This window comes from Oratosquilla oratoria, chromosome 37 (genome assembly GCF_046742065.1).
Source record: "Oratosquilla oratoria isolate Oo_2021 chromosome 37, ASM4674206v1, whole genome shotgun sequence".
In the NCBI taxonomy this organism is placed as follows: Eukaryota; Metazoa; Arthropoda; class Malacostraca; order Stomatopoda; family Squillidae; genus Oratosquilla; species Oratosquilla oratoria.
This window is the reverse complement of record NC_134813.1, coordinates 31,332,810-31,346,702: the sequence shown is the minus strand read 5'-3', so window position 1 is coordinate 31,346,702 and position 13,893 is coordinate 31,332,810. Positions and strand designations below refer to the sequence as shown.

Genomic DNA, 13,893 nt, shown 5'->3' with positions numbered 1-13,893 from the left:
ACCAGTACACGGATGTACCTGAACTCGCTGGCGCGCGAGCGCTACCTTATCAACTACGTCTACGGCTTCGGGTCCGAGAAGTTCAGCTACTTCCTCACGCGGCAGATGAAGGAGACGAACCTGCCCTCGCCCTTCATCAGCAAGCTGGTCCGGGTATGTCAAAACGACACGGCCTACTACAGTTACACGGAGATTCCCATCGAGTGCAAGGACTCGAACGGAACCCGGTACAACCTAGCCCAGGCGGCCTATGTGGGCAAACCGGGCATCATCTTGGCTACCCAGCTGGGCATCCAGACCAACGACGACGTCCTCTTCGCCGTCTTCTCGCCCTCGGATGAGGAGGAGGGGGAGATGAGCCCCAAGCCGGCCAAGAAGAGCGCCCTGTGCGTGTACAGCATGAAGTCGGTGCGGCGCATGTTCATCAACAACATCCAGGAGTGCTTCCGGGGCAAGGGCGTCCGGGGGCTCTCCTTCATCTCTCCCTCCCATCGTTGCATTCCCACGGTGAGTCATTGATTTTGTCCATCCACTTCGGTCATATATTCTAGGTTTGACTGACCAAACTACTGCCACACTTAGGTCAGCCAGACTGTCCTATTACTCCCCCTCCCCCACACACACAACCTATTAGAAAGGTAGCAGTAGTAGGAGGAAAAAAGCAGGTGCTGGTTGTCTGCTCTCCTTACGTGAGAAGCTGGGGAACATCAGATTTGATATAGAGTTCTTGAACCATGTCTGGAAACTTGAGTTCCAGGTCTTCAGGGCAACACCTCCAGATGGAGGTGAGGGGGTAGCAGGTTTTGAATATAGGGTGAACAGGGAAATAATTGTCTGACACCTGTCTCACACGACTACCAAGTGACTGTCATTAGTCCTACATTGAAGGGATTTAACTGTATAAAGAAAGTTATGGTATAGCATGGATTAACAAGCTCTTCCTTATTTATATAAGTTTCTCTTTCTTTTCTGCAGGCTATCAACGACCTGAATGAAGACTTTTGTGGGATGGATGTGAACACACCCCTAGGTGGAGAACAGCCCGTTGAGGGTCTGTCTGTACTCACCTTTCCCACACTCCTGACATCCATCACAGCAACCTCGACTGGCGTCTACACTGTTGTTTTCCTTGGTACTTACGATGGGCATCTCAAGAAGGTGAGTGGGGAGGGAGTTCCTCAGGGAATGGGTAAAAGGATCATTAAAGATATCATTGTTAATATTATTTGTGGTGGGAAGGGAATGCCATGGAGATAACAGAATAATGTAATGACAGAATAAAAAGAATTGCCACCCACAAGGGAAGGGGTGAATTGAGGTAGTCTATCATACCTTTGCTACAGAGATGAACAAAGTATTCTAGAAGTAACTAGAATGTATGAAAAAGTGATACTCATTATGGATGTGTTGGCAAGAACCTGTATCAAGAAATGCCTCATGCTCTACCATTTTTTCCACAAAGAATGTATTGAATTCCATCAATTTAAACTATTTTTCATTTTGATGATTGCTGTTGTTGTCCATTCTGTTGCTTTTGTCCATCAGCTATATCATGTCAAACTAAAAACTTTGGTAGATTATATGAGGAGATGAGACACGTGGAGATTATAAATATTGTTCTAACATTTAATTCTGAATTGTTCACCTCCCACAGGTGGTGATCGAGACCCAGAAGAAAGCTTTAGAATATGGTGACATCATTGTGGATGAAGGGTCAGAAGTCAACAAAGACATGCACTTTGACAAGAGCAGAGATCACCTCTATGTGATGACCAAGAAGAAGGTATTGTATTATGGGAATTCTTTATTATACACCCTTACATACACATGAATCTATGCATTATATTTTATAAATATATTTATGTGATTCATGTAAAAACAGGAAATTCTAATTGAATTGAGGTTGGGTTGTATGGTAGGATCATAATGCAGGAGAAGAGACACGTATGATAGGAGAGAAATGGTATAGTTTTTGGTAAGGAAGAGCTTATCCAGATCAGACTTTTACTCTAAGGCCGACTACACACGTGCAGTTTAAACTGACAGTTACAACTGTTCAGTTATAACTGTCAGTTGAAACTGTACGTGTGTGGGTATCTCAGTGATACTGAAACTGACAGTTACAACTGTTCAGTTATAACTGTCAGTTGAAACTGTACGTGTGTGGGTATCTCAGTGATACTGAGATACCCACACACGTGCAGTTTCAACTGACAGTTATAACCGAACAGTTGTAACTGTCAGTTTAAACTGCACATGTGTGGCTGGCCTTAAGATAGCTCTGAGAATACATGATAAGGGAAGTATATTTATTTTATTCTGGAGAAGGGATGATAGAACGGATAGGAAAGTGTGGAATACCATGAGACTGGATGGAATAAAGGGAAAATTCAGGTGTAATTAAGAGCTTTTATGATGGGGGTGAAGTGAATGTGACTGGTAAATAAGGAGGATGGAATGTTTAAAGTGAAGGGTGAATGTAGTAGCCATATATCCCCATCTGTTAATCTAGAATTTATAAATTGCCTATCATAAACTGTTTTGTGTCAAGACCTCTTGAAATTTGTTGTCATTAACAAGAATCAACTTGTTCACATTTACTGGATATTTGATATCTTTAAACTTTGCATATTCATTGTGAAATCGGATGTCTAGTTCTTTCACATTTCATTCAAATATTAAAAAAAAAATTGAGGTATTTTGCTATTTTAAATCTTGTATATGCATGAGAACTTCTGTGTCTGCATTACTGTACCTCATCTATATCTTTTCATCTTTTGATTCTCGATTCTCTGCATCTTCTACTGATTCTTTGTGTCTTTCTAGAAATTTCTCATGCTTTACATTAATTACTCTGCTACTGAAGAAGTCTTGCACAACTGAATGAAAAGCCTGGTGATGGCTGGAATGAACGGATAAGTGCCATATGGTACAGGAGTTAATGACCTCGGTTATCTTTTTTAAGTTTTCCCAGTTTGCTTCTCCAGTGCTTTCAGTCCTGGGAAATTATTACCCTCTTTTATAATTTCAATTTCTCCCTGCTTGTGCTCTCTTGTCAGTTTCATAGGTAGTTATGTCAATAAAACCTGATGGTGTGAAATAGGTTTATAGACAATGTAATTTTTATTTCCTGTCATGTGAATAGCAGGTTGGGGAGGGGACTGAGTTTATGTTGTTTGTCGAGATGATAATGTAAAAGATAGCGAACAACAGATTTTCAAGAAATATGTGCTATTCCCTTGTTTCCAAATTGTCTAATTAGTTACTAAAATTGCCAAGCAGTATGTAGCTTCAGTCTCTTTTTTTTCATATTAGAAATTTTTTGTGTAGGATGCAGTGAGGAGTGGATAGTATTGTTTCTTCCCTTGAGGTGAATATAATCCTGTGTTGTTGCTTTCCTTGAGGTAAATGAAATTTTCTGGTAATGAAAATTACTTCCTTCAGTGAAAAGGTTCAATAGGCAGGTAACTTCTGCTCTCTGATCTTCTTCAAATAATAGTTAATCATATAAAACCTCCAAGTTTGATCATCTACTTCCCACTTTCCTGTTCAGCATCCAGCAGAGCTACAACTTGCTATATAATTCACTGTGGTACTATGTCACTGATAATTTCCTTTGTAGAAATCTTGAGAGGCCAGGCAAAATTAATATGTTCCATTAGAAAGTTAATTTACTGTGGCATATTAAGGGGTTGTTATGTATTTAGTAGATTTCTTAGGATCTGTAAAGTGATTACCTGCACATTGTGATGCTTACCACTCATAGCATTGAGATAGACTGTGGCTCTCATATGTGAAAAAAATTGGTAAAGAAAAGAGATAGTGAAAGTGATGGGATAGTGAGAATGAGAGACGGGGAGAAAAAAATTACAGGTTCTTGAGAAAATTCCATATCTGCTGGATACAACTGGTGAGTTGTGTCATCTTGTCTTATGCCAGTGGGTAGAAAACTCAGATGCCTGCTTATCCCAATACAAGGCTTTTTATCTTCAAGTCTTAGTACACTCCATCTGCATGTTTCTAGCAAGGTATCACTAGCTCAGGAAGTTTGAGATGTGTGACATAGTTAATCTAAAGCCAAATTTGCTATTTTCAATTTGCTTTTTCTAAGTGCACTATTTTTGTTTGATTATCTTCTGTTGTCTTTCTTACTATGCTTGTGAGCAACATTAGCCTGTATTTTAGCACATCCATCATGTCTACTTGAAAAAAATGGATTGTTTTTAATTTTTTCCTCTAGATTGAAGCATTATTATTATTATTTTTTTTTTTTTCAAATGGGTTTGTAAGAATGTCATTGACAGGGTAGCTTAGCTTGTGGTAAATTCTTTCAGTACCCTGCTACCTAGAACAAGATCCCATAGGTCTTTAGTCTAGACTGCCCAATTTACTTTTTGATAATTTCTTAAGCTGGTTCTTTTCCTCCTCTTCAGGTATAGCCTTTCCAGTCTTTCTCATGCATGACTGATGATTTCTTACTTCGACGATCGGTGTGTGTGTGTTTATGTGTATATGTTTATGTATGAAAGTTTTGCCGCTTGTTATTAAAACGTTACAGTACAGTTCTTTCCAGAGTTTAATCACTGCATTGTATGTTTAGATTTCTAAGGTAAAGGCTCAGGAGTGTAGCATCTATGAGGGCTGCAATCAATGTCTCGGGGCTAGAGATCCACACTGTGGCTGGTGCTCACTTGAGAACAAGTGCTCGTTGAGAAGAGATTGTAGAGATGCGACACAGGATCCCCAGCACTGGGTCAGTTACCAGACAGGTCGTTGCACTACCATTACACAGGTCATGCCTCACCAGCTGCAACGCACAACTGCAAGAACAGTATGTATGGAGGTTACATGTTTTTGTTTTTTACTGTTGCTGAAATTTTACTTTTTTAGATGATTGAAGGTGGAAAAAAAAGCCATTGGTATATGTATGTATTTGTTTATTTATTCTTTTTTTACCCATACAGTTATCCCTGACAATTGACAACCTACCATCAGTAGATGGAAACCTGCAATGTGTGTTCAGTGCAATGGGGAAGGAGCTCTCCACAGAAGCTAAACGTACAGCTCGGGGAGTTTCGTGTACAACTCCACGTACTGATATGTTGCCTGACATTCCATACAATGAGCGTATGTATATTTTCGTCAACCCTTGATAAATTGGTCTCTTTTTGGGCTCTGGGGATCTCATAGTAATGAATCTGGTGAAGTACAAACATGTTGAAATTTGGTCATTGTTTTGGGCTTATGACAACTTATTAATGGGTTTTCCTAAATTAATGAGACAAGTACCTTTGGTCAAGGTTAGGTTCAGTTTGATTTATGTTCTTCTTTTTCACAGATCACTTCACAGTCAACTTATCTGTGCGAAAAGAGAAGGGACCAGAATTTGTGTCCACCAACTTCACTTTTTTTGATTGCAACACATACAGTTCTTGCACAGACTGTGTGTCATCACCTTTTCCATGTGATTGGTGTGTTGATGGACATAGGTGTACACATGATTCAGCTGAGAACTGCAGGAATGATGTACTCGTCAATGGTGTTAATGTGAGTATGGGAAATAAAAGTTTCAGAGAGATTCAAGAAAAAAACATGATCATTTGCCCAGCTTTACATTTTTGTATGTTCAAAATTGATTACTTTGCAAAGCAATAATGATAATAGGACTGTATATATGTACATTATTATTCAGTATAGTGTTGAATAATTAAAGTTGATGTTTTAACGTGTTTTTCCCTCCTGAAACAGCGTATAGGGCCAAGCATACGCAGTGGTCCTTCCTTTTGTCCGAGAATAACGTTTGTAGAAAGTAAAGAGATATTAGTACCATCAGTATCAGAAAGATCAATTAAAGTAAAAGTGGACAACATTGCAGTAAGTAAAAACCAAATCTTTACTGTTTGGGTCACAGTTATCATAAGGATATTAGCTAATATTTGTATGATTTACATGTCATTGAAATGGATCAATTTAGCCTTGAGTTGCTTTTTCTGGTTCAGAATGGTGATTTAAAACATTCAATGTAGAATGTTTGTTTAGATATGTATATATTTTTTTTAAGTCTAGAGTCATTTGGCAAATTCCCAAACTTCAGGAGACATATGGGGAAGAAAAAATTGAACATTTGTTACTCTATTTAGAATGTATTGTAATGACACTAGAAATGACATGAAGTATATCTATTACACTTCATCATTTCTTGGCTGTGATGTATATGAGGATTATTTGTACCTGTTAATGTTTTGCACTTGAATGTTGAGAGCTCTCTAAGGTTTTTCAAAGTTTTCAAAGATTTTATGTTTTAAAGCCTGGGGTTGGGGGACAGTAAGAACATGTACACCTTTTCTAAAGGGATAGGAGGTACTGTACTGAGGTTTTGCAAGTTCATCATTGTAAAGGTAATTTGTTACAAGAAAGGCATGGGGTAAGAGTCCAGCTCTCTCCCATGCTTATCCTTACTTTGCAAGTATTGTATGGAAACACAGTGACAGACATATGCCAGGGGATAGCTGCAGACAAAGCTGTCACTTTTGTCCTATATGCTTGAACTATTGAGACAGGTAATTGTCACTTCAGAGAGAAGTGCAGGATTCAAACCCATAAATAGGAAGATTAGAGACCAATACCTTTGATACATAAGTTGGTGGGGAGTGTTAGAAAAACAATTATTTACTATCATTGTGCCTGTGTGCATGAAATTTTATTCTTGATACAATGATAGTAGGTTTTTATTTCATATTATTGAGCGGATAAAGATCAACTGACAAGTCACTGAAGGTGGAGGTAATGTGGTGAGATTTAGACTGAAAACTTTCAGCTTGGATAAATTGTATTCTTCATTAAGACAACACTTCACTTTTTCCTCACTGATGATTTTATATTTAGGGTCTCTTGCTGCAGTGTGGTGTTTCCCTCGGCTGAATAGAATCACCTGGTGATAGCTAGAATAAATAACTTAAACTGTGAAATGTAATGAAAGGGTTGATGCAGCACATTGGTATTTTTTGTAGGGCTTATTTATCTATCTCTATAAGTTACTTTCTCCTTATAAAGGAGGTATCTCTTATTAAAATGAATAATTTTTACCTTCTTTACAGCAATTTATCACACAAACAAGATTTGTTTGTCAATTCAACATTGAAGGTCGGGTCACAAGTGTAGATGCTAACCTTCTTAGTGACACCATCTACTGTGATAAAATGGAGTTCTTGTACACAACCAGCACGCCCTCAACTAATGCTTCCTTTGCTGTTATCTGGGGTGGTTCCAAACCTCTTGATAATCCTGATAACATCCATGGTGAGTTTGTGAGTTAAGTTTTATCCAATAGTGTTCATCATATGTTGTAGTCTTTTTTTGAAGAAGAGAATTTCCTCTGTATTAAGAGGAATTATGTGTTCATGATTTAGTAAATTCCTAGCTTCATATCACACTGCAGTTTTTCTTTATGGAACTGCTTAAATATATTTGATATACATGCACATCCAGTAAGGCTTCCTCTGTATGTTTTGGGGATGATGTCAATAAATGAATAGAATATTGATAATAGAAACAAGTAATAATAATAATAATAACAAAATTGATTAATAAATAGGTGGATAGATTTACAAGAATATGTATATATACATATGTATATGATTTATTTTTTCTTCTTTGTAAGTTATAAATTTCTGATTTATTGGTTGTTTTCCTTTTCATTTCCACAGTGTTGGTGTACAAGTGCCATTTGATGGCCAGAAATTGTGGCATGTGTCTAAGCCTTGCAGAGCGTTATCGCTGTGGTTGGTGTCAGTCAACACGCCGATGTGAGGTACAGGAGCAATGTGCAAGTGGTTCTTGGCTGGACAGAGAGCAAACATGCCCAAACATTACTATCACAAGCTTCACTCCACAGTCAGGACCGTGGGAAGGAGGCACTAATGTCACAATTCAAGGTAAGGAGAACCTGAAGAAAATACAGAACTGTATATTAGTTTATTATTAGAGTGCTTGTTTGGACAAAAAGTAAAGGAACCAATGTCAGGATGGAATGAATTTTTTTAAGACATGTGGTCTTTCTTAATTTGCTCCTAACCTCTTAAAACCAATCTTTAATCTGGAGATCTCTTCTGTCACTGCAGTCTATCCCATTTATTGACCTGAATGCTGTAATCATATTGCCTCTTTCTCTTTGTGCTTTCAAAGTTGGCAGACCCAGTGCTTTTGGTCTCTTCTCGTATGGTTTATCTGCCAGGCTGGGGACCAGTTTGATTGCTGCCTTTTGTATTCTCTCAATCTTGCTTATATCCTTCACTCTGTGTGGGGACCATACTACATCTCGAAATCTTGTCCTTTACTACTGTCCTTGTGTATCTTTCCTTCAAAAAATCTTTCATCCATTCTAGTTGTTTGCCTCTCACTCCTCCATCATGCTCCAATTTCCTCATCAGTCAGCTATAAGGTACTTTATCAAATACCTTCTCTAAGTCAAGGTACGCACAGTCCACCCACCCCTCTCTTTCGTGCATTGCCGCAGTCACTCCCGAGTAAAAGCATAAAAGGTTCAATGCACATGACCCTCCAGATCCAAAGCCAAACTGACTGTCAGAATGTTCATCTTTTCAAGATATTTTGTCCATCAATCTTTCACAATTCTTTCATATGATTTCATTATTGTGCTGGTCAGTGATGCTGGCCTATAATTTAGTGGTGTCTCCTTATTTCCACCTTCATGAATTGGCACTACATTTGCCTTTTTCCAATCAAGTGGCACAATACCTACTTTCAATGAACATGTAATAAGACTGTGGATCTTGTCTGCTAGTTGTTCCCTACATTCTTTAAATATCCAGTTTGAAATCGTATCAGGTCCTGAAGCTTTTGTCACACCCAATAATCCCAAGAGATTGAGCATTTCCCTCAATTGTACATTTATATCTTCTGAACCTGGTTATTTGTTCCTCTCACTTAAAAAAAAAAAAAAAAATGCTCCCTTTTGTGAAGACTGATTGGAAACTTTCATTATTTCTGCCTGAGTTGAGGCTTCTTGAAAGACCTCACTGCCCACTATTAACTTGGTGTTTACTCCTCTGTGTCTCAATTTCCCATTCATAAACCTGTAAAACCATTTCAGTTCATCTTTGCATTTATCTTCTAAACCTCTCTCAAAATTGCTCTTTTTCACTGCAAATTCTTGTATAGTTATTCCTAACATGTTTGTAAGCTTCTTTTGTTTAATTGCTTCTTCTCTTCCTCCATTTTCCCTATTCCACATCCCAGGCCTTTTTTGCAATCTCACACTTTTTGTTAAACCAGTCCAGTTTCTGCTTCTTCCTTCCACTAGTCTTTGACACATGTTTGTTCACTCCCAGTGTGTATTTACATAATTGTAGTATATAGGAACGGAGCAATGCTCATTGGGTTCAGTCTTCAATTCTCTAGTTTGCTAACATACCTAGACTCAAACTCATGTGTCTGTGTATTCACCTAGTATTTACCTAGTTGTATCTTACAGATGGGGGAACTACACTTGTGGTGTCCCATCTCTGTATCTCGCCATATCTAATTTGCTCTTAAATTCTTGTATTGTTTTTGCACACACTATTGTTTCATCTAGTATGTTCCATACATCCACCACTCTGGAAAAAGCTGTTCTTTTTCAGGTCTCTTCTATAACTGTCCTTTTTGAGCTTCCTTTCATGTCCTCTTGTGTTTCTCTTCCCACTTTAGTAAGTCTTCTCTATCAAGGACTTCTATACCTCACATAATTCTGTAGATGGAGTGTGTGTGTATTTATGTATATATATACATACAAAAATAATAATAATATATTCATATCCTTTTCATTATGGTACTGATGTTTATTTCATTTGAATACAGGTATCAACTTGGGAAAACACATTGATGATATCTACAAGGGAATCACGGTAGCTGGAATTAACTGTCAACCATATCGTAATTCGTATGTCAAGACACGAGAGGTAACATGCATTGTAGATGGGCCTGGCATCAATGAGTACAAGGAGGGACCCATTGTGGTGAAGGTAGCACAGGAATACAGAGGAGAATCAAGGTTGATGTACAAGTTTGTCAATCCAGTGATAAAGGGTCTTTCCCCCAAGTCAGGACCTAAATCAGGAGGAACGCTGCTAAGCATCATGGGGCAGCATATGAATGCAGGCAGTAGCATCACAGCCTTCATAAATGACCTGCCCTGCCATATCCAGTCGTTAGTATTGATCATGGTTTTTTTTTATAGAATTGATGTTTGGTATACATTGCTTCAGAGATCAAATATGTGTTTGATATGACCCAGGTACAAATTTTGAACAAACTAGAAAGCACAGGTTAGATACCAAGTTGGAAGGAAGATGATATTTTGACGCTATATTTTGTCCATTCCATAGAGCCAATGCTACTGTGGCAACATGCGTTACTTCAGCAGCAGAATCTTTAGTTGAAGAAGGTATCCTACGCATGAAATTTGATAATGGTGAACGAAAACTGGAGGATCAGTTTTTCAGTTACGTTGAAGACCAACAGTCAACAGTGTGAAATCAGGGCGTGTAGGCCTTGCTGGATTGGTGAGTGTTATTCATTGTTTTCTTGTAGTGCAAACAAGGAAATTCGATGTGATAAGCAGTTAACCTCATGATTTTATGGTCTGTTAATATATTGCACAATGTTAGTTTTCTTTAGGTGCCCTCGTGTTGTAAACATCATTTAGAAACAATAATGACTATTTGTACTTTTATTGGCTAATATGAACTCTCCTGTACTATTACTATCAACCAAAGAATTTGTCAGTTTCTGTAGGGGTATATTCACAGTCATATAAAATTATTGAAATATTGACAATAGATAATGTAGTAGGGCCTTTTAACATTGCAGTAGTTTAATGTTTGGCCTGACTGGTAAAACAGTTTAGATGCCCTAGATTAAATAGGTAATAGACATGAGAAGGCTGAAACATCAGTATCTCACAAGTGTAGATCGTAAATCCACGTGAATTACTACTTGCAGCGAGATGGACCTCGTGGCATCCTATCCGGAGGTATTATCATATCTGTCAATGGCACCAACTTCAAAGTTATCCAGGAACCAAAGATGTATGTCAAATATAAGGATATCAACTATACATCAGTAAGTAAATTGCTTTTAGGATATTTATTATCCTTCAGTAACTAAATCAGTTTTATTTTTTGGATAAAAGAGAGGGGTTTATTCCATAAAGAAGTACAAAAATCTTGTCATTATAAGGCTTCAGATATGTTGTTTTTATATTGGAGTTACATGTTGAAGATCCTAAAATGTGCTGTTGGGAGGGAGGGGTGGTGAATGGGAGTGGAGTATGTGGAGATGAAATGGATGGGAGTGGATTTATGCCTTTGACTTTGGCTATCTCCTTTGTAATATTTCTCTGTCGCTCTCTCTATCTCCCTCCCTCCTCCCCCATGGTAAAAAGTCTTTTTGTGTATAGTAATAGTACCCTAAGTGAAACTGTAGTTATAACTGAGCTTACTTTCATGAAAACCTAATCATATTTGGATGTACTTCATACAGCCATGCACAGTGAAGAACAACACCCACATGGAGTGCCATACACCGAAGATACCAGTCAGCATGCACGACCACATCAGTCCAGAGGAAGGGTTAAGTCTTGAATACGGCTTCATCATGGATAGCGTCAACGGAGTCAAGCAGCTCAACGACCGTGATTCCTTCAGGAACTTCCTGCTTTTCCCAGACCCCAAATACCACAAATTTGAGGATGAAAATCATGTATGTATGGCTGATAGATAAAAAACTTATACAAACTTTTCTCGTTTGCACTGATGGGGTAACCTGTCAGATATCAGAGCTTTATGGACACTTTCATTTTTGAAAATATTGCAACGCATTAGAGCTACTTCTCGAGCTAGGACCAGCGAAATTAAATGGCCCAAAGTCAAATATGTCGTTATGTACATTGACTTGCTTCCTTTACTTGTGATTTAGCTCCATATTCACTTATTCATTCATTACCACATGCAACCCCGGTTTCTATAAATTGTCCAGTTCCTAAGCCGCCCTTCATGCTCACACCCTTCTCCACATTTCTCACTCAATCTTATTTTTTGTAATCCCCTCCAAACTTCTTAAACACGTCATCCCAAACATGTGTAGGCTCTTTTCATTCAAATTCCAAGTCTCCATGCAGTGCTATGGGCACAATCACTCCCTTGTATATTTTTTCTGTGTGTTCACCCCTAAGTACCTATTTCTCATGACAAAGCCATAAGGTGACATAGCCCAGTCTAAAATCATAAACTAATCCGATACTAGGTATGATAAATGGAGAAAGAGAAATGGGACCTCACAAATCTCCTTTACATTATATTACAATTAGTTAAATGTATACCCTTCCAGACAGTCACCAACTGCTCTAATGTCTCCTCAAAGTGAATCAGGAGTGTAGTGTCATGTACAAACAACAACATGTTCTTTTTCTATGACCTGTTTTCACCCATTAATTCCAAGCCTCTCCATTCATGCATTTATTCCCTTCCCACCTCATCCATATACATGTTGAACAACCATGACATCACACAACCCTGATGCAGGCCCATGTTCATCTCAAAATAGTCTCATCTCCCAAAAAGTGATTTGTCAAGTAAAACACATGGGGAGGGATCAAGGGGCACTTGTGGCCTGACCAGCTAGGAGCCTTGATCCTAAATTTGGTCGGAAGAAGCCTGGGTAGGAGTAAAACAAAAGTAAAAGGATAGGGCAGGTGGGAGGTGGAGGAATGACAATATAAATCAGAAGGTGAAAGACCAAAGGGTATGTTTATATTGTTTACTAAAGATATATAAGAATGTGTCAGTCAACATAAGAAAATCACTGAATAAATAGTGGAACCTAATAGGATTCACGGTTTCTTGGATTAAGACCAAAATTCAGGCATTTGGGATTTCAATGGACAAGACCAAATGACAGGTTGGAACTAAGATTTCAGTCTTAGAAGTTACTAGATGACTTTGAATGACCAATTGAGTTGTGGATAGTCCTAGCACTATTATTTGGTAGTATAGGAAGACCAAAGTTTGTGCCCTCAAGGTCCTTGTGATCCCTGTGATGCCATATGGATGCAAGGCATAGACCCTCATCAAAGCTACAAGATCACATCTAAATGTCTTTAGAGTGGAGTCTTTCAAAGACCATAGGGTACCGCTGGAGACATGTGTCAAACAAGGATGTTCTTATTAGTCCCAGCATGAGACAAATGCCTTGTCACTGAACAATAGCCTCAGTAATATGCCTTTCTCTCTGGACATTAGCCCCCTTGTAGGGTAATCTTTTAAAGATGACCGAGAGTGGACAAAGCCAAGGGGACTCGCATATGGGATGTGGTTGGGTCAAATCAATCTTATTTGCTTGAAAACAGTGGGAATGGACTGGGAATCTGCATAGAACCTTGCCAGGGATGATTCATGGGGTTGAAGAAGGGGGAGTATGGCTATGTGCTGTCATGGTATGTACTTATATTGATTGAATGATTAGCATTTGACATTGCTTCTAATGGTAATCTTGTAATTTCAGTATTGATTTAAGATTTATGTGCATGTGTGTTACATTATTGTGCATTCTTCTCAGTGAAACACATGGAATACACAGTATGCAAAATGTGTTTGACCTTGCTTTTCTGATATTCCCCTTAAGATTTATTCCTAACTAAGTTCAAGGTTGTTTTCTTGAATTGCATCTCGCTGCTTTTAATTTCTGACCATTTGGATGATGTAATGTACCTTTTAGTAATCCCTGTTTATTGCTCCTTCCTACTGTGATGGCACATCTGTAAGTGATTCTTAGTGATTGGGTTTCATTTTATTTTTGTATTTATTTTCTTTTTTCCTTGTCTTTTAAAAGATGTCT

At 38.3% G+C, this 13,893-nt stretch overlaps 1 protein-coding gene across 1 annotated transcript in view; it reads left to right on the top strand.

Annotated features, from left to right (window-relative positions):
* Positions 1–13,893, top strand: part of PlexA (plexin A) — a 303,139-nt gene that overhangs the window by 272,550 nt on the left and 16,696 nt on the right. Inside the window, 14 exon segments of the mRNA XM_076175436.1 lie at positions 1–507; positions 976–1,158; positions 1,655–1,783; positions 4,601–4,831; positions 4,965–5,127; positions 5,339–5,547; positions 5,749–5,874; positions 7,098–7,299; positions 7,707–7,934; positions 9,859–10,207; positions 10,386–10,510; positions 10,513–10,562; positions 11,002–11,121; positions 11,542–11,760. The exon segment at positions 1–507 is cut by the window's left edge and continues 807 nt beyond it. Of these exon segments, the coding sequence (XP_076031551.1) occupies positions 1–507; positions 976–1,158; positions 1,655–1,783; positions 4,601–4,831; positions 4,965–5,127; positions 5,339–5,547; positions 5,749–5,874; positions 7,098–7,299; positions 7,707–7,934; positions 9,859–10,207; positions 10,386–10,510; positions 10,513–10,562; positions 11,002–11,121; positions 11,542–11,760 (2,841 nt within the window).